Source organism: Lathamus discolor, chromosome 8 (assembly GCF_037157495.1).
Source record: "Lathamus discolor isolate bLatDis1 chromosome 8, bLatDis1.hap1, whole genome shotgun sequence".
NCBI classification, from domain to species: domain Eukaryota; kingdom Metazoa; phylum Chordata; class Aves; order Psittaciformes; family Psittacidae; genus Lathamus; species Lathamus discolor.
Genome location: NC_088891.1, coordinates 18,521,987 through 18,538,120, shown reverse-complemented (window position 1 = coordinate 18,538,120; position 16,134 = coordinate 18,521,987). Strand labels below are relative to the sequence as shown.

The following is a 16,134-nucleotide window of genomic DNA, read 5'->3' as shown; positions in this document are numbered from 1 at the left end:
TAATACAGACTATTTCTAGGAAAGCTGCTACGTTATTGAATACTTGTTTACTTAAGTATTAAATTGTGTGTGCTCTCCAATTTAAATGCCTACCATCCTCCATAGTGTCTTGTAAACAGTTTTAATTACAGGTGGGTGCTAGCCACATATAGATGTGATTTAAAATTAGTTCACAAGAAAACTGAGCAGCATTTGAGTCCTTGTTGAATCAGAAGTGTTTAGGTGTGGGGCTTGACCACTTTTAGCTGTTTTTGTCTGTAAATACTGTCTTCTGTACTCTGTAAGATTTACCTTTCTAAATGCAGCAGGGAGAATGCAAAAATTGAAATGGAGGGAAGGATTGCTAAAGTGATCAGCTAGCTTGAATGTATTCTAATGAGACAGAATGAGTGAGCTTGGTTCGTATATTTGAACGAAAGTGTCTCAGGAAGAAGCTTATAAATAAATGCATTAGGAAGATAACTCTAGGAGAATCTTGGGGAGAAAAAGCAGCTATGTAAGCAAAAGGGTACAAGAAGAAACATGCATAAATTAGCAATGAATAACTTCAGTAAAATTTCTAATATTCAGAGGATTGTGATCTTATATTTTATGAGGAACATCAATTGTAAAAGAAATATTATTAAATTAGCCAAATTTATAAGACTGCATTGTGACAGAGGGGTCTGAACCTTGTCCAGGAAAAGCTTTTGATTCATGTTGCTTCATAGTCTTGTAACTCCCATGAATTTGTAGTATACTTACCTGCCTCTAAACAGGAACTCCTGATACTTTCCCATGGAAAGTAGTTTTGTTGTTTTGTTTACAAAAATGAAGTAGTTTTAAAAGACTTTTTGGGCTCCTAGGAGGAAAAGGATTACTAGATCTTCAGCCTCACTGGGTATCTGCTCTAGCTTGGCCAGAAGAAGGGCCAGCTGCAACATGGACAGGTGATGCTCCAGAACTATTATTAATTGGTCGTATGGATGGATCTCTTGGTCTTATTGAAGTTGTAGATATTTCAGCCATGCACCGGCTAGAACTGGAACACTGCTACAGAAAGGATGGTAGGTGCCTGTGTCAGTATTTAAGTAGAAATTCAAATTATGAATCCTTTCTCTGCCCTCCCCCCCCCCCCTTTTTTTTTAATTAATACTGTGCGTGGGACATGACTTCTGGTACCTTACTTGCATCAGTCCCTTGTGTTGGTGGGAGGAGAAAAGTCTGTGGGATCTCCATCTATACCCTGATTGCCCTGCAGCAGGGACAAATCATTTCTAGCAACCCAGTGAAATCCTGACATTCTTTGCCGTTGTATAAAATCAGTATAGATTCCCTGCAGCATCTGCTGTGTCTACAGATAACTTGTAGCCAGTGTCATTTGAATTACTGAATTATTGCTGGTTTTCCTATATAGTACCAGTCCTAGGGAACATCAAATAGCACATTTTTGGTAGCATTGTGTAGAGCAGCATATTGCTTCTTCAGGAAATTTGCACACTTTTTTTGTAGAATCTAGTGAGGCAATATCTGCATGCTAAGAAAGGCTCAAGTTGCTTTTGTTAGAAGCATCCCTGTCTCAGGTACGTGTATAGGATTCAGTCTACCTATTTTTCTTTTCCATAGCGTATTTCTTTTCACCATGTCAGGAATATAAATGCAATTATTTTCATTAAAAGAATTTAAAAAAACCTATTACGAAATAACCTCTACACTTATCATTCCAGTGGCACTCAGTTTTATCTTTACCATACAAATTCAAGAAAATTTTCAGGCCAAAGATATGTTAAGTAGCGGGGTGGAGGGGGGGGGGGATAATGTTCACTTTCTGTTTTAGAGAATTGCACTGCCAAACCTCTTTGGCTGGGATGAAGTTGAATTCAGTTGATTTAATTTTTGCATTGTCTGTTTATGTAGTGTCTGTCACATGCCTTGCCTGGTTCAGCGAAGACAGACCATTTGCAGTTGGCTATTCAGATGGAAAATTGCTAATAGGAACAAAGGAGCCACTTGAAAAAGGAGGAATCGTTTTAGTTGACGCACATAAGGTAGAATTCATCTTTTAAAAACTAATGGGTGATTTCTGTAGGTAAAGATCTGTATAAGACCTTTTCTCTGCTTGAAAGCTGCTTGTAAAAGCAAGTGCAGGTTAAGAACACATGCCTATTAAACATAATATTAGCTCTAAGAGTTAAATTTTCTCTGTTCTTACCATGGTACTTCATGCTGACTTCTAATTTTTTTTTTTTTTCAATCGAATAGGATATGATTGTTAGTATGAAGTGGGATCCAACTGGTAAGATTCTTCTGACATGTGCCAAAGAAGAAACAGTGAAACTCTGGGGATATATGGGAGGATGTTGGAGACGCCTGCATTCACTGTCACATCCAGCCCTTGTGAATGGCATTGCCTGGTGTGCTCTTCCTGGGAAAGGATCCAAGTTGCAGCTTTTACTAGCCACGTATGTAGTTTCTTTTTCATTGCTTCTAGAGCTCTTTTGCAGGTCTTTTCTACCAGTCTTTAGTGCCAGAATAAAGAAGAGTTTTGTCTTTTTTTTGTTTAAGAAACATTCAGTCAGTAACCCACTTGCCATGAGATTCATGAGGCTTCAGAATTCAAATGGAAAGAGTGGCGCTGGTCATGTTACCAACTGTTTTCTCCATCCCACAGGACGTGTGTGTGGTGGTCCTGCTTGAATTTTTTTTTGCTTCATACAAATATTTTTTCTGAGAGTATATTGTTAGGAAAAATTGAAAAGTGGGGGGAAGGGGAGGAGAGAATAGTTAAAACCCCATTTATACATTGGGAAATCAGATTACTTGGTACCATATAGTTTAACAGGAAGGTGGTGAAGACTGCTGATATTTTAAGTTGGTACCACACCACTGATACTTTGTCAGCTAATACATTTATGATTTATCCTGACTTCATTTAGAGGATGCCACAACGGTTTGGTGTGCGTCTGGACTGTTCCCCAGGACATTGTAATCACACTGCAGTCCAGCTCAACTTGCTCAGAAGGATGGTGGGACCAAGAAGCAAGTGCCAAGGTAAAAGGAGTAAATTTAAGAAATTCTCTTTGCTCATTCCAAAACTGGGGGAGGAGAAGAACGCGAGCAAGGTACCCAAAATAGCAACGTTGCCTGGGACATTTGCAAGAAAAAAGGCTGTGTTGCATTTTTTGTTATCGCTCATCCCTATGAGGATGATCAGTATTTATTCCACAATACAGAAGCTGTGATGCTATTCTGTTTTCTGTATATAGTTCAGTGTTCCATAACTCTGAAATAATTTGCAGGACGGCTACATGAAAGCAGTAGAAGTCAAGTGTGTATTTCAACTGAGAGGACATATTACTCCTGTTCGGACTGTTGCATTCAGTCCTGATGGACTGGCATTGGTCTCTGGTGGACTTGGTGGGCTTATGAATATTTGGTCTTTACGGGTAAGATCATCTTTGATGTGCCCTGATTCCTTTCTTAGTATGGGTATCTAAAACTTTCTCCCTTCCCTCCTCCCAGTATGTTAGAAACATTAGAAAAAGCATTGTATGAAATAATGGCATAATATTATAAAATATTGAAACAGTACTTAACATTGAAACATTTTGTATTTCATTTCTACTGTTCAGTTCCACTACTGATTCATTCTGCAGGCTTGGACATGTTAGGTGGGTTTTACAGAACTAGCCACATAGTTGGGGACAGTATTCTCTTGAACTTTTCCAAAAGTCAGATAATGTGGATTATTGAGCACTTCTAAATCCTTAGTTATGTTTTTCCTTAATATGATAAAATGCTAGATTTTTTTGCTTTTAGTATAAACATTTTGGTTTTTAAATAGTTTTTGAACAGTTTAGGAGAATATAATCCTTTTGGAATATGACTGTATGTATTTAAACAGAAAAGTAGCTGTGTATACACACTGACTCAAGCCATTTCTTTCCTTAGGATGGTTCAGTATTGCAGAGTGTTGTGATAGGTTCTGGAGCTATTCAGACTGCAGTATGGATACCTGAAGTTGGAGTAGCTGCTTGCTCTAACAGATCAAAGGTGAGATGACCCTGTGTCTTAATGTACTTTCAAATTTGTCTGCCTTGACCATCCCCCTCCTTTTTTGGGTTCGAACTCTCAGCTCTGCTGGATTTTTAAGGCTCGTTGTTCCAGCTTTCAGCTTTCACCTGACCCTGGGAAGACAGAGTTTGTTTAACAGTATCCCGTGTTTAATTTGGCGGGGCAGGGTGCAATCCATCTGAGTGGTGGTTATAAAGGATGCTGCACACCAGTTAGATCAGCTTCTCTGTTTAATGGCAGCAGCCGTAAATAGGCAACAAAAATTGGCAAAGGAGATATTTTTTTTTTCTTCTTTTCTTTATGCAGCATGAAGCAATGTTTCCTTACCCCCAGCAAATAATCCTCCAATGATCTAACTTAATCTAAAGCAGCCTTAGCCTCAGAAATTTTTCAGAAGCAGCAGAATTTACTTCCATGTTTGCTGTGTCACTAACTGCTGGCATCTGAACAGAAGTTCCGTAACAGTTGATTATCACAAAAGATAAATGAATGAAAATTAACATGGCACAAGGCATGACTCCTGCTACCGGAGTCATGTTGCACGTGGCTCCAAGTATTCTGGGATTCTTAGGAAGTATTTTCTGAATTCCGACTGAATATTGCAGGTCATATTACAAGGCAGATCCTAAACTAAAGTTACAGCATTCACTGAAATGAACTCTGCTTATCACCATTACCATGTTTGTATTTTTCCTTGGAGTAATAATCGTAGTGTTGCTATGGGAATGTGAGGAAGGGGCAAATGGAGGTGGCTACTCCTTAGCATTTGTCAGCAGATTATTCACTCATTTGTCAACAAGAGACAAAAATGTTAAAGCTTGTGTGTTTCTGGCCCCTATGGAAATTAAGGTGATTAGTGATAAATTGATGGAGCTGAATAATCCTGTTCTATGAATTTTTAATTTCGGGTGTGTCTTGTGACTGCTGTTAAACAGGATGTGCTGGTAGTGAACTGTACATCAGAGTGGATATCTTCCAATCACGTCCTTGCAACATGTAGGACTGCACTGAAACAGCAAGGAGTTCTAGGATTAAATATGGCTCCTTGCATGCGAGCTTTCCTGGAACGTTTGCCAATAATGCTTCAGGAGCAGTACGCTTATGAAAAGGTAAGAAGAGCTAATGTGAGCATTTACAAATTTGTCTGACACATGGTCGCTGTTTGAATCTCAACTGGTTTCAGTCTTTCACCACAGAGAACCCAGAAGACTTTCCTACATCCTATATGCAAATGTCTTTCAGTATTCTCAAAGCTACTTTGCTTCTATTTTGGGAATATTTAAAGTGTTGGACAAACTTTGATGAAGTGTGGGGCAAAGTATTTTTCTCCAGGACTATCTTTGAAGCGCTCCTCTTTCTGAATTGGAGGAGGTGTATTTCTAACTTTGCTCTTTCAATCTGTTCTCCCACTCTCCTCACCTTTAGCCCCATGTGGTTTGTGGAGACCAGCTTGTTCATAGTCCTTACATGCAGTGCTTGGCATCACTTGCTGTGGGCCTTCACCTGGATCAGCTCTTGTGCAACCCCCCAGTACCACCTCATCACCAGAGCTGCCTCCCTGATCCTGCATCCTGGAACCCCACAGAATGGGCCTGGCTAGAGTGTTTCTCCACTACCATCAAAGCTGCTGAAGCCCTGGCCAAGGGAGCACAGTTCCCAGAATCCTTTACTGTTCCGGACCTGGAACCTGTTCCAGAGGATGAGCTTACTCTCCTAATGGTAAAACGTGTTGTATTGTCTCAGTGTGGTGTTATTGAGCATATGGGATGGTGCAGTTGACATCTCTGAACTGTAAAGATTTATGTTCATTAACATAAACACCAGCAGTAAGTGTGAGTTTGTTTTTTAATTACCTGGTTAGAATATACTGTAAAGGTTGCTCTTTGTGCGTGGAATGATCACAACTCAGTTGCATGTTAACAGCCAAACCAAAACAACTCAAAACGGTGACAGTAATTTCCCTATGTGATAAAAACAAGAAATGAAGAGCTTTACAGTGGTATTTTTAGAGTAACATGTTGGTGTGTTTCTACACCAGATTATTTTGCTAGTGTTGATTGTGTCTTTACGACAGTTATGATATGTAAACCAAAATAGAAATTTTGGATTAAGACTTTTTTTATCAGCAAGCTTATAACATTTTAAGCCAAAATAAAAAAAAGTAAATAGGAAAAGATTACTTCATCATTAATTTTGTTTGGTTTCCTTTTTTATTTGGAGTGCAAGTTATGTATAACAGTGTCATTGCTAGATAGGTGTAGTAAGGAAATAGGCTTGGCCTGTGGATGAAATTAAAGTGTTTGAGTCTGCACACACTCATTCTTATTGCTGTACCATTTAGATTCATTTGAATGTCAGTATTGTTCTCAGAAAGGGAGATACGTATTACATCACAGAAAAATCGTGCATCTCTCATACTGAATGCAGTAACTGTGGCTTTTGTTGTGTAGGATAACAGTAAATGGATCAATGGTATGGATGAGCAGATAATGTCTTGGGCAACGTCAAGGCCAGAGGTTAGTATAGTTGATGTGTGGTTTTTTTCTCCCACCCTCCCTTTTTTTTTATTTTTTAACTTCATAAGCTATTGAAAGTACTCTTGTTCTGAAGCATTCTTTTATGTTATGCCGTAGGATTGGCACCTGGGAGGTAAATGCGATGTGTATCTCTGGGGAGCAGGAAGACATGGACAGTTAGCAGAAGCTGGTAGAAATGTCATGATTCCCGTAGCAGCGCCTTCGTTCTCTCAGGCTCAGCAGGTGATCACCATGTGTTGTTTGTACAGTTTGACAAAAATCTTGCTCTTAGGTCTGTTCAATTTCTTTTTTGAATTTACTGTAAAGTACCCCCAAAACATGTGTTTTCACTAAAGAGGAAGTCTTGAATTATTTGATAAAGTCGCAGCAAGAGGCCACTGAAATCCGATAAAACAAAATTGCTTGATATGAGCATGCGTTGAAAATAACCTGCACAGCTCTAACATAATACATGTGCCAATTTTGTTTTCCAAAATAACATTGACATGCAGGATGGAAAGATCAAAACTAAATCTCAGGCAGGAGTACATTTTGATTTCTCTTAGTTCTCAGGAGAAAGGTTTGCCAAAACTAAGAGCAAATATCACAGAATCACAGAATCACAGAATCCCAAGGGTTGGAAGGGACCTCAAAAGATCATCTAGTCCAACCCCCCTGCAAGAGCAGGGTAACCTACAGTACATCACACAGGAACTTGTCCAGGCGGGCCTTGAATATCTCCAGTGTAGGAGACTCCACAACCCCCCTGGGCAACCTGTTCCAGTGCTCTGTCACTCTTACAGTAAAGAAGTTCTTCCTGATGTTAACGTGGAACTTCCTATGTTCCAGTTTACACCCATTGCCCCTTGTCCTATCACTGGATATCACTGAAAAAAGCCTAGCTCCATCATCCTGACACCTACCCTTTACATATTTGTAAACATTGATGAGGTCACCCCTCAGTCTCCTCTTCTCCAAGCTAAAGAGACCCAGCTCCCTCAGCCTCTCCTCATAAGGGAGATGTTCCACTCCCTTAATCATCTTTGTGGCTCTGCGCTGGACTCCTTCAAGCAATTCCCTGTCCTTCTTGAACAGAGGGGCCCAGAACTGGACGTAATATTCCAGATGCGGCCTCACCAAGGCTGAGTAGAGGGGGAGGAGAACCTCTCTTGACCTACTAACCACTCCCTTTCTAATGCACCCTAAGATGCCATTTGCCTTCTTGGCCACAAGAGCACATTGCTGGCTCATGGTCATCCTCCTATCCACCAGGACCCCCAGGTCCCTTTCCCGTTCACTACTTTCCAGCAGGTCAACCCCCAACCTGTACTGGTACATGGGGTTGTTCTTCCCCAGATGCAAGACTCTACACTTGCCCTTGTTAAATTTCATCAAGTTTCTCCCCGCCCAACTCTCCAGCCTGTCCAGGTCTCGCTGAATGGCAGCACAGTCCTCTGGTGTGTCAGCCACTCCTCCCAGTTTTGTGTCATCAGCAAACTTGCTGAGGGTGCACTCAGTTCCCTCATCCAGGTCATTGATGAAAATATTAAACAGCACCGGTCCCAGCACTCGAGGAACCTCCTAGACTGTGAATGACTGGCTGTGTGAGTCTTCCAGCAAATATCGGGGTAGTTAAAGTCCCCCACGACGACTAAGGCATGTAGTCGCGAGGCTACTTCCAGTTGCCTGTAGAAAGCCTCATCAACTCCTTCGTCCTGATCAGGAGGTCTGTAATAGACCCCCACAAATATCACTGAAGTAATTTTTATTACAGTGTGGTTTGGTAACAAATCTGTTAAACATGGGGTGAGTGAAGTCTTCTGTTAATAGGGTTATCATAAAGATACTTGCAGTGTGACAAGAGTCTGTTGTCTTTATATAATTGCAAAGAAAAAAATATTATAATACAGCTATTGCAATGTTGTTGCATCTAAAAATCATTAAAACTTTGTGTCTTTCTAAATTAGGTTGTTTGCGGTCAGAATTGTACTTTTGTCATTCAAGCTAATGGCACGGTGTTGGCTTGTGGAGAAGGGAGCTATGGGCGTCTGGGACAAGGAAACTCTGATGATCTTCATGTGTTAACAGTTATTTCAGCACTGCAAGGTAAAATTATTGGCTTTGAAATGAGTTGATACAACACAAGTAAGCATTTGGGTACTTAATATAATTATTTGCACTGATGCTATTTTTGCAGATTTACACATAAAATATTGTAGTCTAATTAAAAAATTGACGAAATGAACCAAACGTAAATTTTTTAGGATTTAAGTAGTAATACGGTGAGACGCTGGCACAGGGTGCCCAGAGGAGCTGTGGCTGCCATTTTCCTGGCAGTGTTCAAGGCCAGGCTGGACGGGACTTGGAGCAACTTGCTCTAGTGGAAGGTGTCTCTGCCCATGGCAGAGGGTTGGGACTGGATGAGCTTTAAGGTCCCTCTAACCCAAACCAGTCTGGGATTCTATGATTCTATGTTAAAATTACTTCTAAGAAGGCTTCAGGGTCAAGTGTTTGCTCAAGATAGGAACATTGCATTTTAAAACTAATGGCAGGCCAGAAGCACAGTTTGTACACGAGAAAATTATGGATTTGTTATAGCAGTGTATTTATTTTTATTTTCAACAAGCAATCTATGATTGTGCTTGGTTCCTTTCCCCAGACTTAATTGGCTGCCACTAGGAGCACTCAGATAAATGCATATTAAGAGTTGTTACGATTTATTCTAATCTTTGTTTTCTCATTTTGCTTTAACAGGCTTTGTTGTAACGCAGCTGGTGACCTCCTGTGGATCTGATGGACATTCCATGGCTTTAACAGAAAGTGGGGAGGTCTTTAGCTGGGGTGATGGAGACTATGGCAAACTGGGACATGGGAACAGCGACAGACAGCGCAGGCCTAGACAGATTGAGGCTCTGCAAGGAGAAGAAGTGGTGCAGGTACCAAATTATTTGTTGTCTTCTACAAGCTACAGGCCTGGAAACCTAGTGCTAAGAATGTTCCAGAACCATTGTAAGTCTTGACAGTTTGAACTCAGGTACTGAATAAAAACCATGAACTTTTTACTTCTCTGTGCATGATGAATCCCGCTGATAATTTCCAGCTGAAGGATGTTAACATCACAAAGCTCACTGTTGATGTGTGATTTTAAGTGACAGTTGTTACTGGAGAAGACTGAAAATGAGAAAAACCATGGGAAAGAGGGATGACCAAAAGATTGTCAAAATACAGACATGATTTAGAAGTTACCTTTAGTCCTTGTTAGGTGACTTTGATCTACAAAACTAGGCATGGAGACCTCCTCCTAAGTACTAACTGTGGAATATAACAGTGAACCAAAACATATTTGACTTTGACTTGGAAGTTTCTTTATAAAAATAGAAAATACAGCACAAGAGCAATCTGCTGGCAGAAAAGAGTACTAATAAAACACCTGAAAGCCTTTCTTCTGCAGGTATCCACTTGCCCTCCTCAGTGTTACCATTAAGAAGAATAAGAGATAGGTTGTTGGAGAAATCATTAATACTAAAATACCTCTATTTTATCTCTTTGTAAAGTGAATATTGTTTAGGGGGGGAAAAAGCATTACAGATTTCAATACAATAGCCAATATAATTCACCCCCCCCAAAAAAAAATAAATTTAAAGTGCATTTAAAATCATGTTTATTTTCTTTCCAGATGTCATGTGGCTTCAAACACTCAGCTGTGGTGACAGCAGATGGCAAACTTTTTACATTTGGAAATGGTGATTATGGTCGATTAGGACTTGGAAATACTTCCAACAAGAAGCTTCCAGAAAGAGTGACGGCGCTGGAAGGTTACCAGATTGGACAGGCATGGTTTATCTACAGCTAGCAGTGTATCTTTGTTTACAGCTGACATTTATGTTTTCAACATTCTAAGCGTTCTTGGTTTTGTTTCTTTTTAACCATGGCTTTCAGATTGCTTATGATGGCAGAACTTAACTAGGCATCATTTTTTAAATAATAACTTTCCTGACTGTCTTGATTTTTATTTTTTTTTTTATTTTTTTTTTTTTGCAAAACTGCCCATGTTTTTTAACATTTTAAAATTGCAAGGTTTAGGCATTTTTTAACATGAATTCGTGAGCTATTTCCTATCTTAAACAGTGAGCATGTGTAGCAGAATGCTGTTCTTTGGTTCTAGGAGCTGAGAGGAGGCAAATGCCTTAGAAATACTACTGTGGTCCTAAATGTCATGAAAACACTGTAATAAGCAGCGGAAGCTTTAATGGCTTTAAATCGATACTTAATTTTAAAAACTTGATATTTCTTTTCTTAAACGTAGCTGGGGTGTTAATAGTAAGTTAGGAAAAACTGTGCTAATAGTATGTTTCTCTCAACCAGGTGGCCTGTGGACTCAATCATACTGTAGCTGTGTCAACAGATGGCTCAATGGTTTGGGCTTTTGGAGATGGAGATTATGGTAAACTTGGTTTGGGGAATTCCACTGCCAAGTCGTCGCCACAGGTTAGAATTCCGAGAGAAATTACTCTTTGTATAAATTTTTAGTGATGTTACATGTATTGCCCAGTGCCCAGAGTGTAATTTTCAGAGGTTAAACTATGAATTCCATATACTATACTGTGCTGCTCTAATACACCCTTGTATAAATGATTCCGATGTGTTATGCTGAGCCTGACACTTGAAAGCATTTAATGTAAATAATAGTGCCTTTGTCTCAGTGGCAATACAAATAGGGAAAATCTTAGGATTAACCTAAAGAAGAGAGCTTTCTTATTTTGGAACTTGGGGGGAAGGTTGTTCACAAACTCATCTACTTCCTCCCATGCCACTCCTTGCTCACTCTCAGTAAAAAAAGGTGTATTGAATCATTGTATGTAGAATAAGGGTTCAGTTCCATAAAAGAGAAAACTTTGTCTCAGTTTCTGTATTGATTTGCAAGCATTAATTAGAGTAATCCTACAATGTATGCATTGCTGAGTAGAAATTAAAGAATTTCTTTTTGGAAGCAGGAGTTGCAGATGAAATTCATGGTTGCTTTTGAGTTATATCCTCATAATCCAATAGCTCTTTTTCCTTTCACTTACCCCTTAGAAAGTGGATATTCTTTGTGGAATTGGAATTAAAAAAGTTGCCTGTGGAACGCAGTTCTCTGTTGCACTGACAAAAGATGGGCATGTATATACTTTTGGACAAGGTAGGACAATCTGGTATTTGCATCTCTCCATCTGTAGTTGTGTGTATTTCAAGTGAAAAAGAAGAGTATTAAGACACGTTTTTAAAACTAACCTAATGTTACTTGTTCAGTTTGTGCTGGCCTAGCCTGAATTTTGGGACTTCAACATTGCAATTTTAATACACGCCTAAAATCCAGATTTGTAGCTCTGGCTTGATCTAGTTTGATCTCAGGACAGTCTTTCAGTTTACTGATTTACTTTAAGAATGTTTTCCTAGAACTGCATAGAATTTCACATGTCCAAAAACATTCGGTTACTTAAAATTTTGCTTCGTGTAATAAAACATATGCCTACACAAGCTGTTTAAAAACCTGGACAGAAGAATTTCCAACTGCTCTGAATTAAACATGCTCAAATTTCTCAAGTCAGTTAATACATACGTATTATAAAACATATATTGTGTTATATGATCAATATTTACATGTTTAGATTTTAATAGAGTTTGATCGTGTCTCAGGCTTAAAGGAAAAATAACAGTTTTAGCAATATTAGCACTGTAGGGAGCACTGTTTTGTAGGAAATGTGCTAGATTTCTCCCTAACTCTTGTGTCCCAGCTCCAAGGGTATTTAGAATTGCTTTTTGTCCCTGACTTCTACCTGCAAGTGAATTTCACTTTTTAATGTTCTTTACATTTATAGATATAAATGTGCTTGCAATTCCAGATCGCCTGATAGGTTTGCCAGAAGGTCGCGCTCGAAATCACAACAGACCCCAACAAGTTCCTGTACTGTCAGGAATCTTCATTGAAGACATAGCTGTAGGAGCAGAGCATACCCTAGCCCTGTCATCTACAGGGGATGTGTATGCTTGGGGTAGCAACTCTGAAGGACAGGTGTGTACTGTTTTATTTCTCACCTTTGCAAGGCTGGAATTGTACTTTACAGATGTCCTCAGAATGTCTTTATTCTGGGGGGAAAGAAGGCTTTTATTTTTGTTCTCCTCCCCACACCCCCCCCACCCCCCCCCCCAGCCACAAGAATATTTTGGGCATTTCCATTATTTTCTTTCTTATTTCCTGTGCTCTTACATGGCAGCAGCTTGGGAAGGCACTGAAAACATTCTACCCAAGTTATTCTCATTAATGCTTTCTATTAAAAAATACAAATTTTTACCTAATTCTTAAACTGTTGTCAGTTTTTTTCAGCATAATAAAATGCATGGTTGGTGTCAGTCAGATTTGTGAACTATTTAATTGCTTTTCATAAAGAAAATACAAATTAACTTTATTTAGAGACTCATTTTTTCAAGTCACAAAAAATGTTGTCAATAAGTCCTCTCTTTCCTTTGGGACCCTAATTTTATCCCTGCTCTTAAAAAGTCCTCACCCATGTATAGCTCATTTTCAAAAGCACCTCAGCTTTTAGGCAGTTCTGCCGGCTACAAGCATAGCAAAGACCCTGTTAACCTCTTGATATGTTAGCTCTTGGCGTGTCAGGAAGATCGGGCAAAGTTCGTCCTCAGGTATTTCAGAATTGAGATTCTGAGAAGGGCTGTTGATCAAGTTGTTTAGAATACTTTCTGAGAGGAATCTCTGTGGTCTTTGCTTGGTTTTCAGTTTGGTTTGATTTTGTTTTAGTAGCGTGTTTACATTGTGTTTCTGGAAGAGAAAAAATTAAAACATTTATGATAAGTAAATCTCACCTTTAGAGTACAGTATGTACCTGTCAGAAACCAGGACAGCTTAAGTAAACTTTCTCTTTACACAAATGTTGTTTTCATGAACTACTGTAGAAATTTACGCAAGAGGCATATGAGCGTTGTTTTCTTATGCATGAGAAAGACTGTGCAACATAGGTGACCTACAGCACAGATTAGTTCCTCAGTCTGCAAACAATTTTTACATGTTTTAAGGTCTCTTAGACACCTAGGTCTTGAGTACAGATGCAGTATTCTGTTGAAACTAAAAGGTAAATGCTAATATGGTAAATATTTTTATCCCAGTATAAGCTGTAGATAAATATTTTTTTACCATTCGCTCTGAATTTTTGCTCAGAGAGTTTTAGAAATATCGTCACAGTTGTTGATTCTTCTTTGTCCCTTTTACATCTATTATAAATTGTCAGCTTGGACTGGGCCATACCAACCACGTCAGAGAACCAACGCTCGTAACAGTCCTGCAAGGGAAGAACGTTCGACAGATTTCAGCAGGACGTTGCCACAGTGCTGCCTGGACAGCTCCACCGGTTCCACCACGAGCTCCAGGTAGAGAACAGGCCCTGTTTGTAGGGCATTTGAGTCAGCCTTAGTGCTTCCTGGGGAATGGGTGTAACAAGAACTTTGGAACACTGGGGCAAAATTTGGTTTATTTTATATCCATGCAGGTTTTCAAATCATCTTAGTCTCTTAATTTTGCTGCTGTTGTGATTTATTCCGGTAGGCAGCTAAGCACCACATAAGCTACTGCAAAGATAATCAACTCCACCCCTGGCCAAAGCAGTACAGGTACCCTTTATGAAATAATGGCTTTTTCTGTTTCTGTGGTAGGTGTTTCCGTGCCTTTACAGCTTGGTTTACCTGATGCCATTCCACCACAGTATGGGGCACTGAAGGAAGTGAGCATTCATACAGTAAGAGCAAGGCTCAGACTGCTGTACCATTTTTCTGACCTCATGTACTCTTCATGGAGATTACTTAACCTCAGTCCCAATAACCAGGTAAATTCCATTTGGAAAAAAACAGATTAGCTGTGTTGTGTTGCTAGAGAGTTTCTGACCAGATCAAGATGGAACTTAGTAACAGGTTCTGTGAGTTTTCTATAATGAATCAGAAAAGATACAAACCTAGATTAAAGCAAACCTAGTCAAAGCATTGTTTCAGTTTCCAAAAGCTTCCTGGCCTCAAAGCAAAAACCACAAAATGCTGACCTGTCTGTTTCCTGAACCACTGAAGTGCTAGTTATCACTCTGAAGGGGTTTAGACTGTAAAGAACAGAATTAATATCCTCTATTAATATGTTTATTCTCACATTGCTTTATTGCAGAACAGTACATCTCATTACAATGCTGGAACATGGGGCATAGTTCAAGGACAGCTAAGGCCCTTGCTGGCACCACGCGTTTACACGCTCCCCATGGTGCGCTCCATAGGAAAAACTATGGTTCAGGGCAAAAACTATGGGCCACAGATTACTGTGAAAAGGATATCAACCAGGTCAGTATTGTTTCACAGGCGTTGCATTAGACCTCAGATGAATATTTACACTCGTATGTTTTCCATAACTTTTCTTTTTTGTGTCTTGTTTGTTTGTCGGTTGGTTTGGTTTTGGTTTTGTTGAAAGAGGTCGGAAATGCAAGCCCATTTTTGTACAGATAGCAAGGCAAGTGGTAAAGCTGAATGCATCAGACCTTCGCCTACCTTCCCGTGCCTGGAAAGTGAAACTGGTTGGAGAAGGAGCTGATGATGCAGGTGGAGTGTTTGATGACACTATTACAGAAATGTGTCAGGTATGAAAAGTCTGTTAGTTCAAAATGTCTAGGTAGAGGTTTGTTCTCTCTGGTGTCTTTTAGTATTTCTCTAATTGCCTTTTTGCGGCATAGCAGATACTTGTTCTTCGGTCTTGAGTGACAAAGCTGGAGCTGCCTACTTAGGAATGTCTCTGGGGGTAAATAAATCTTCTAGATTATGGCAAGGACATGCTGTAAGGCCACACTACAGTAGACCCCTTGGAGTTTTGATATGGCCCTTACATGTTTTGAAAGCATCTGGATCCCTCCATTCTGTCCAGACAGTACCTTTTGTAAGAGATGTGTTCCATGATTACAGAACGTTCCATGCATACCATACAGAAGTACCTGAGGCTTCCTCACATACCCAAAGATGCATGTCACTTCTCAGATTCAGTGCTGGAAAGATCAGTAGAAAAAAGTGCACTTTTCTCTACATATGTTCTTGTATATATTAAATATATATTTCTGTAATAGGTTTGTTATCCCTGTTTCTAAGAAGGCTTGTTTGTTGTTGATTTTTAAGGAACTGGAAACTGGAATAGTAGACCTGCTTATTCCTTCCCCAAATGCTACAGCTGAAGTAGGCTACAATAGAGATAGGTAAGCTGTCCAGGATTTGCTTTTATTGCAGATATTAGTGGGCAAAAAGTAAAATGTTCCATTAACTGTTTTACACCAAATGATGAGACTTCACAATGGTCTCTAGTATATTTTTTCCTTTGGGTTGTGATGTTACTTGACTGTGGAAGAGTGGGCATGGTTTTAGCATGAGCTTCCTGGATTGCTGATGGCAGAATGCAGAACATCAAGAATGCCAGCCTTTGGGGTCAGGATTAGTTCTGCCTATCTCAGCCTCCACTATTTTAATAGCAACAGATAACAGTAATCTTCTGATTTGG

General features: G+C 39.5%; 1 protein-coding gene across 1 annotated transcript in view; it reads left to right on the top strand.

The window, feature by feature from the left end:
* The window catches only part of HERC1 (HECT and RLD domain containing E3 ubiquitin protein ligase family member 1), a 96,383-nt gene that overhangs the window by 76,573 nt on the left and 3,676 nt on the right, over positions 1-16,134 (top strand). The window contains exons 54-74 of the mRNA XM_065688041.1: positions 846-1,046; positions 1,897-2,027; positions 2,242-2,441; positions 2,916-3,030; positions 3,279-3,425; positions 3,931-4,032; positions 4,989-5,162; positions 5,479-5,772; positions 6,504-6,569; positions 6,687-6,812; positions 8,537-8,675; positions 9,324-9,505; positions 10,246-10,401; positions 10,935-11,057; positions 11,646-11,748; positions 12,452-12,621; positions 13,853-13,991; positions 14,274-14,443; positions 14,770-14,939; positions 15,067-15,232; positions 15,759-15,835. Of these exons, the coding sequence (XP_065544113.1) occupies positions 846-1,046; positions 1,897-2,027; positions 2,242-2,441; positions 2,916-3,030; positions 3,279-3,425; positions 3,931-4,032; positions 4,989-5,162; positions 5,479-5,772; positions 6,504-6,569; positions 6,687-6,812; positions 8,537-8,675; positions 9,324-9,505; positions 10,246-10,401; positions 10,935-11,057; positions 11,646-11,748; positions 12,452-12,621; positions 13,853-13,991; positions 14,274-14,443; positions 14,770-14,939; positions 15,067-15,232; positions 15,759-15,835 (3,151 nt within the window). The remainder of the gene's footprint in view (positions 1-845; positions 1,047-1,896; positions 2,028-2,241; positions 2,442-2,915; positions 3,031-3,278; positions 3,426-3,930; positions 4,033-4,988; positions 5,163-5,478; positions 5,773-6,503; positions 6,570-6,686; positions 6,813-8,536; positions 8,676-9,323; positions 9,506-10,245; positions 10,402-10,934; positions 11,058-11,645; positions 11,749-12,451; positions 12,622-13,852; positions 13,992-14,273; positions 14,444-14,769; positions 14,940-15,066; positions 15,233-15,758; positions 15,836-16,134) is intronic.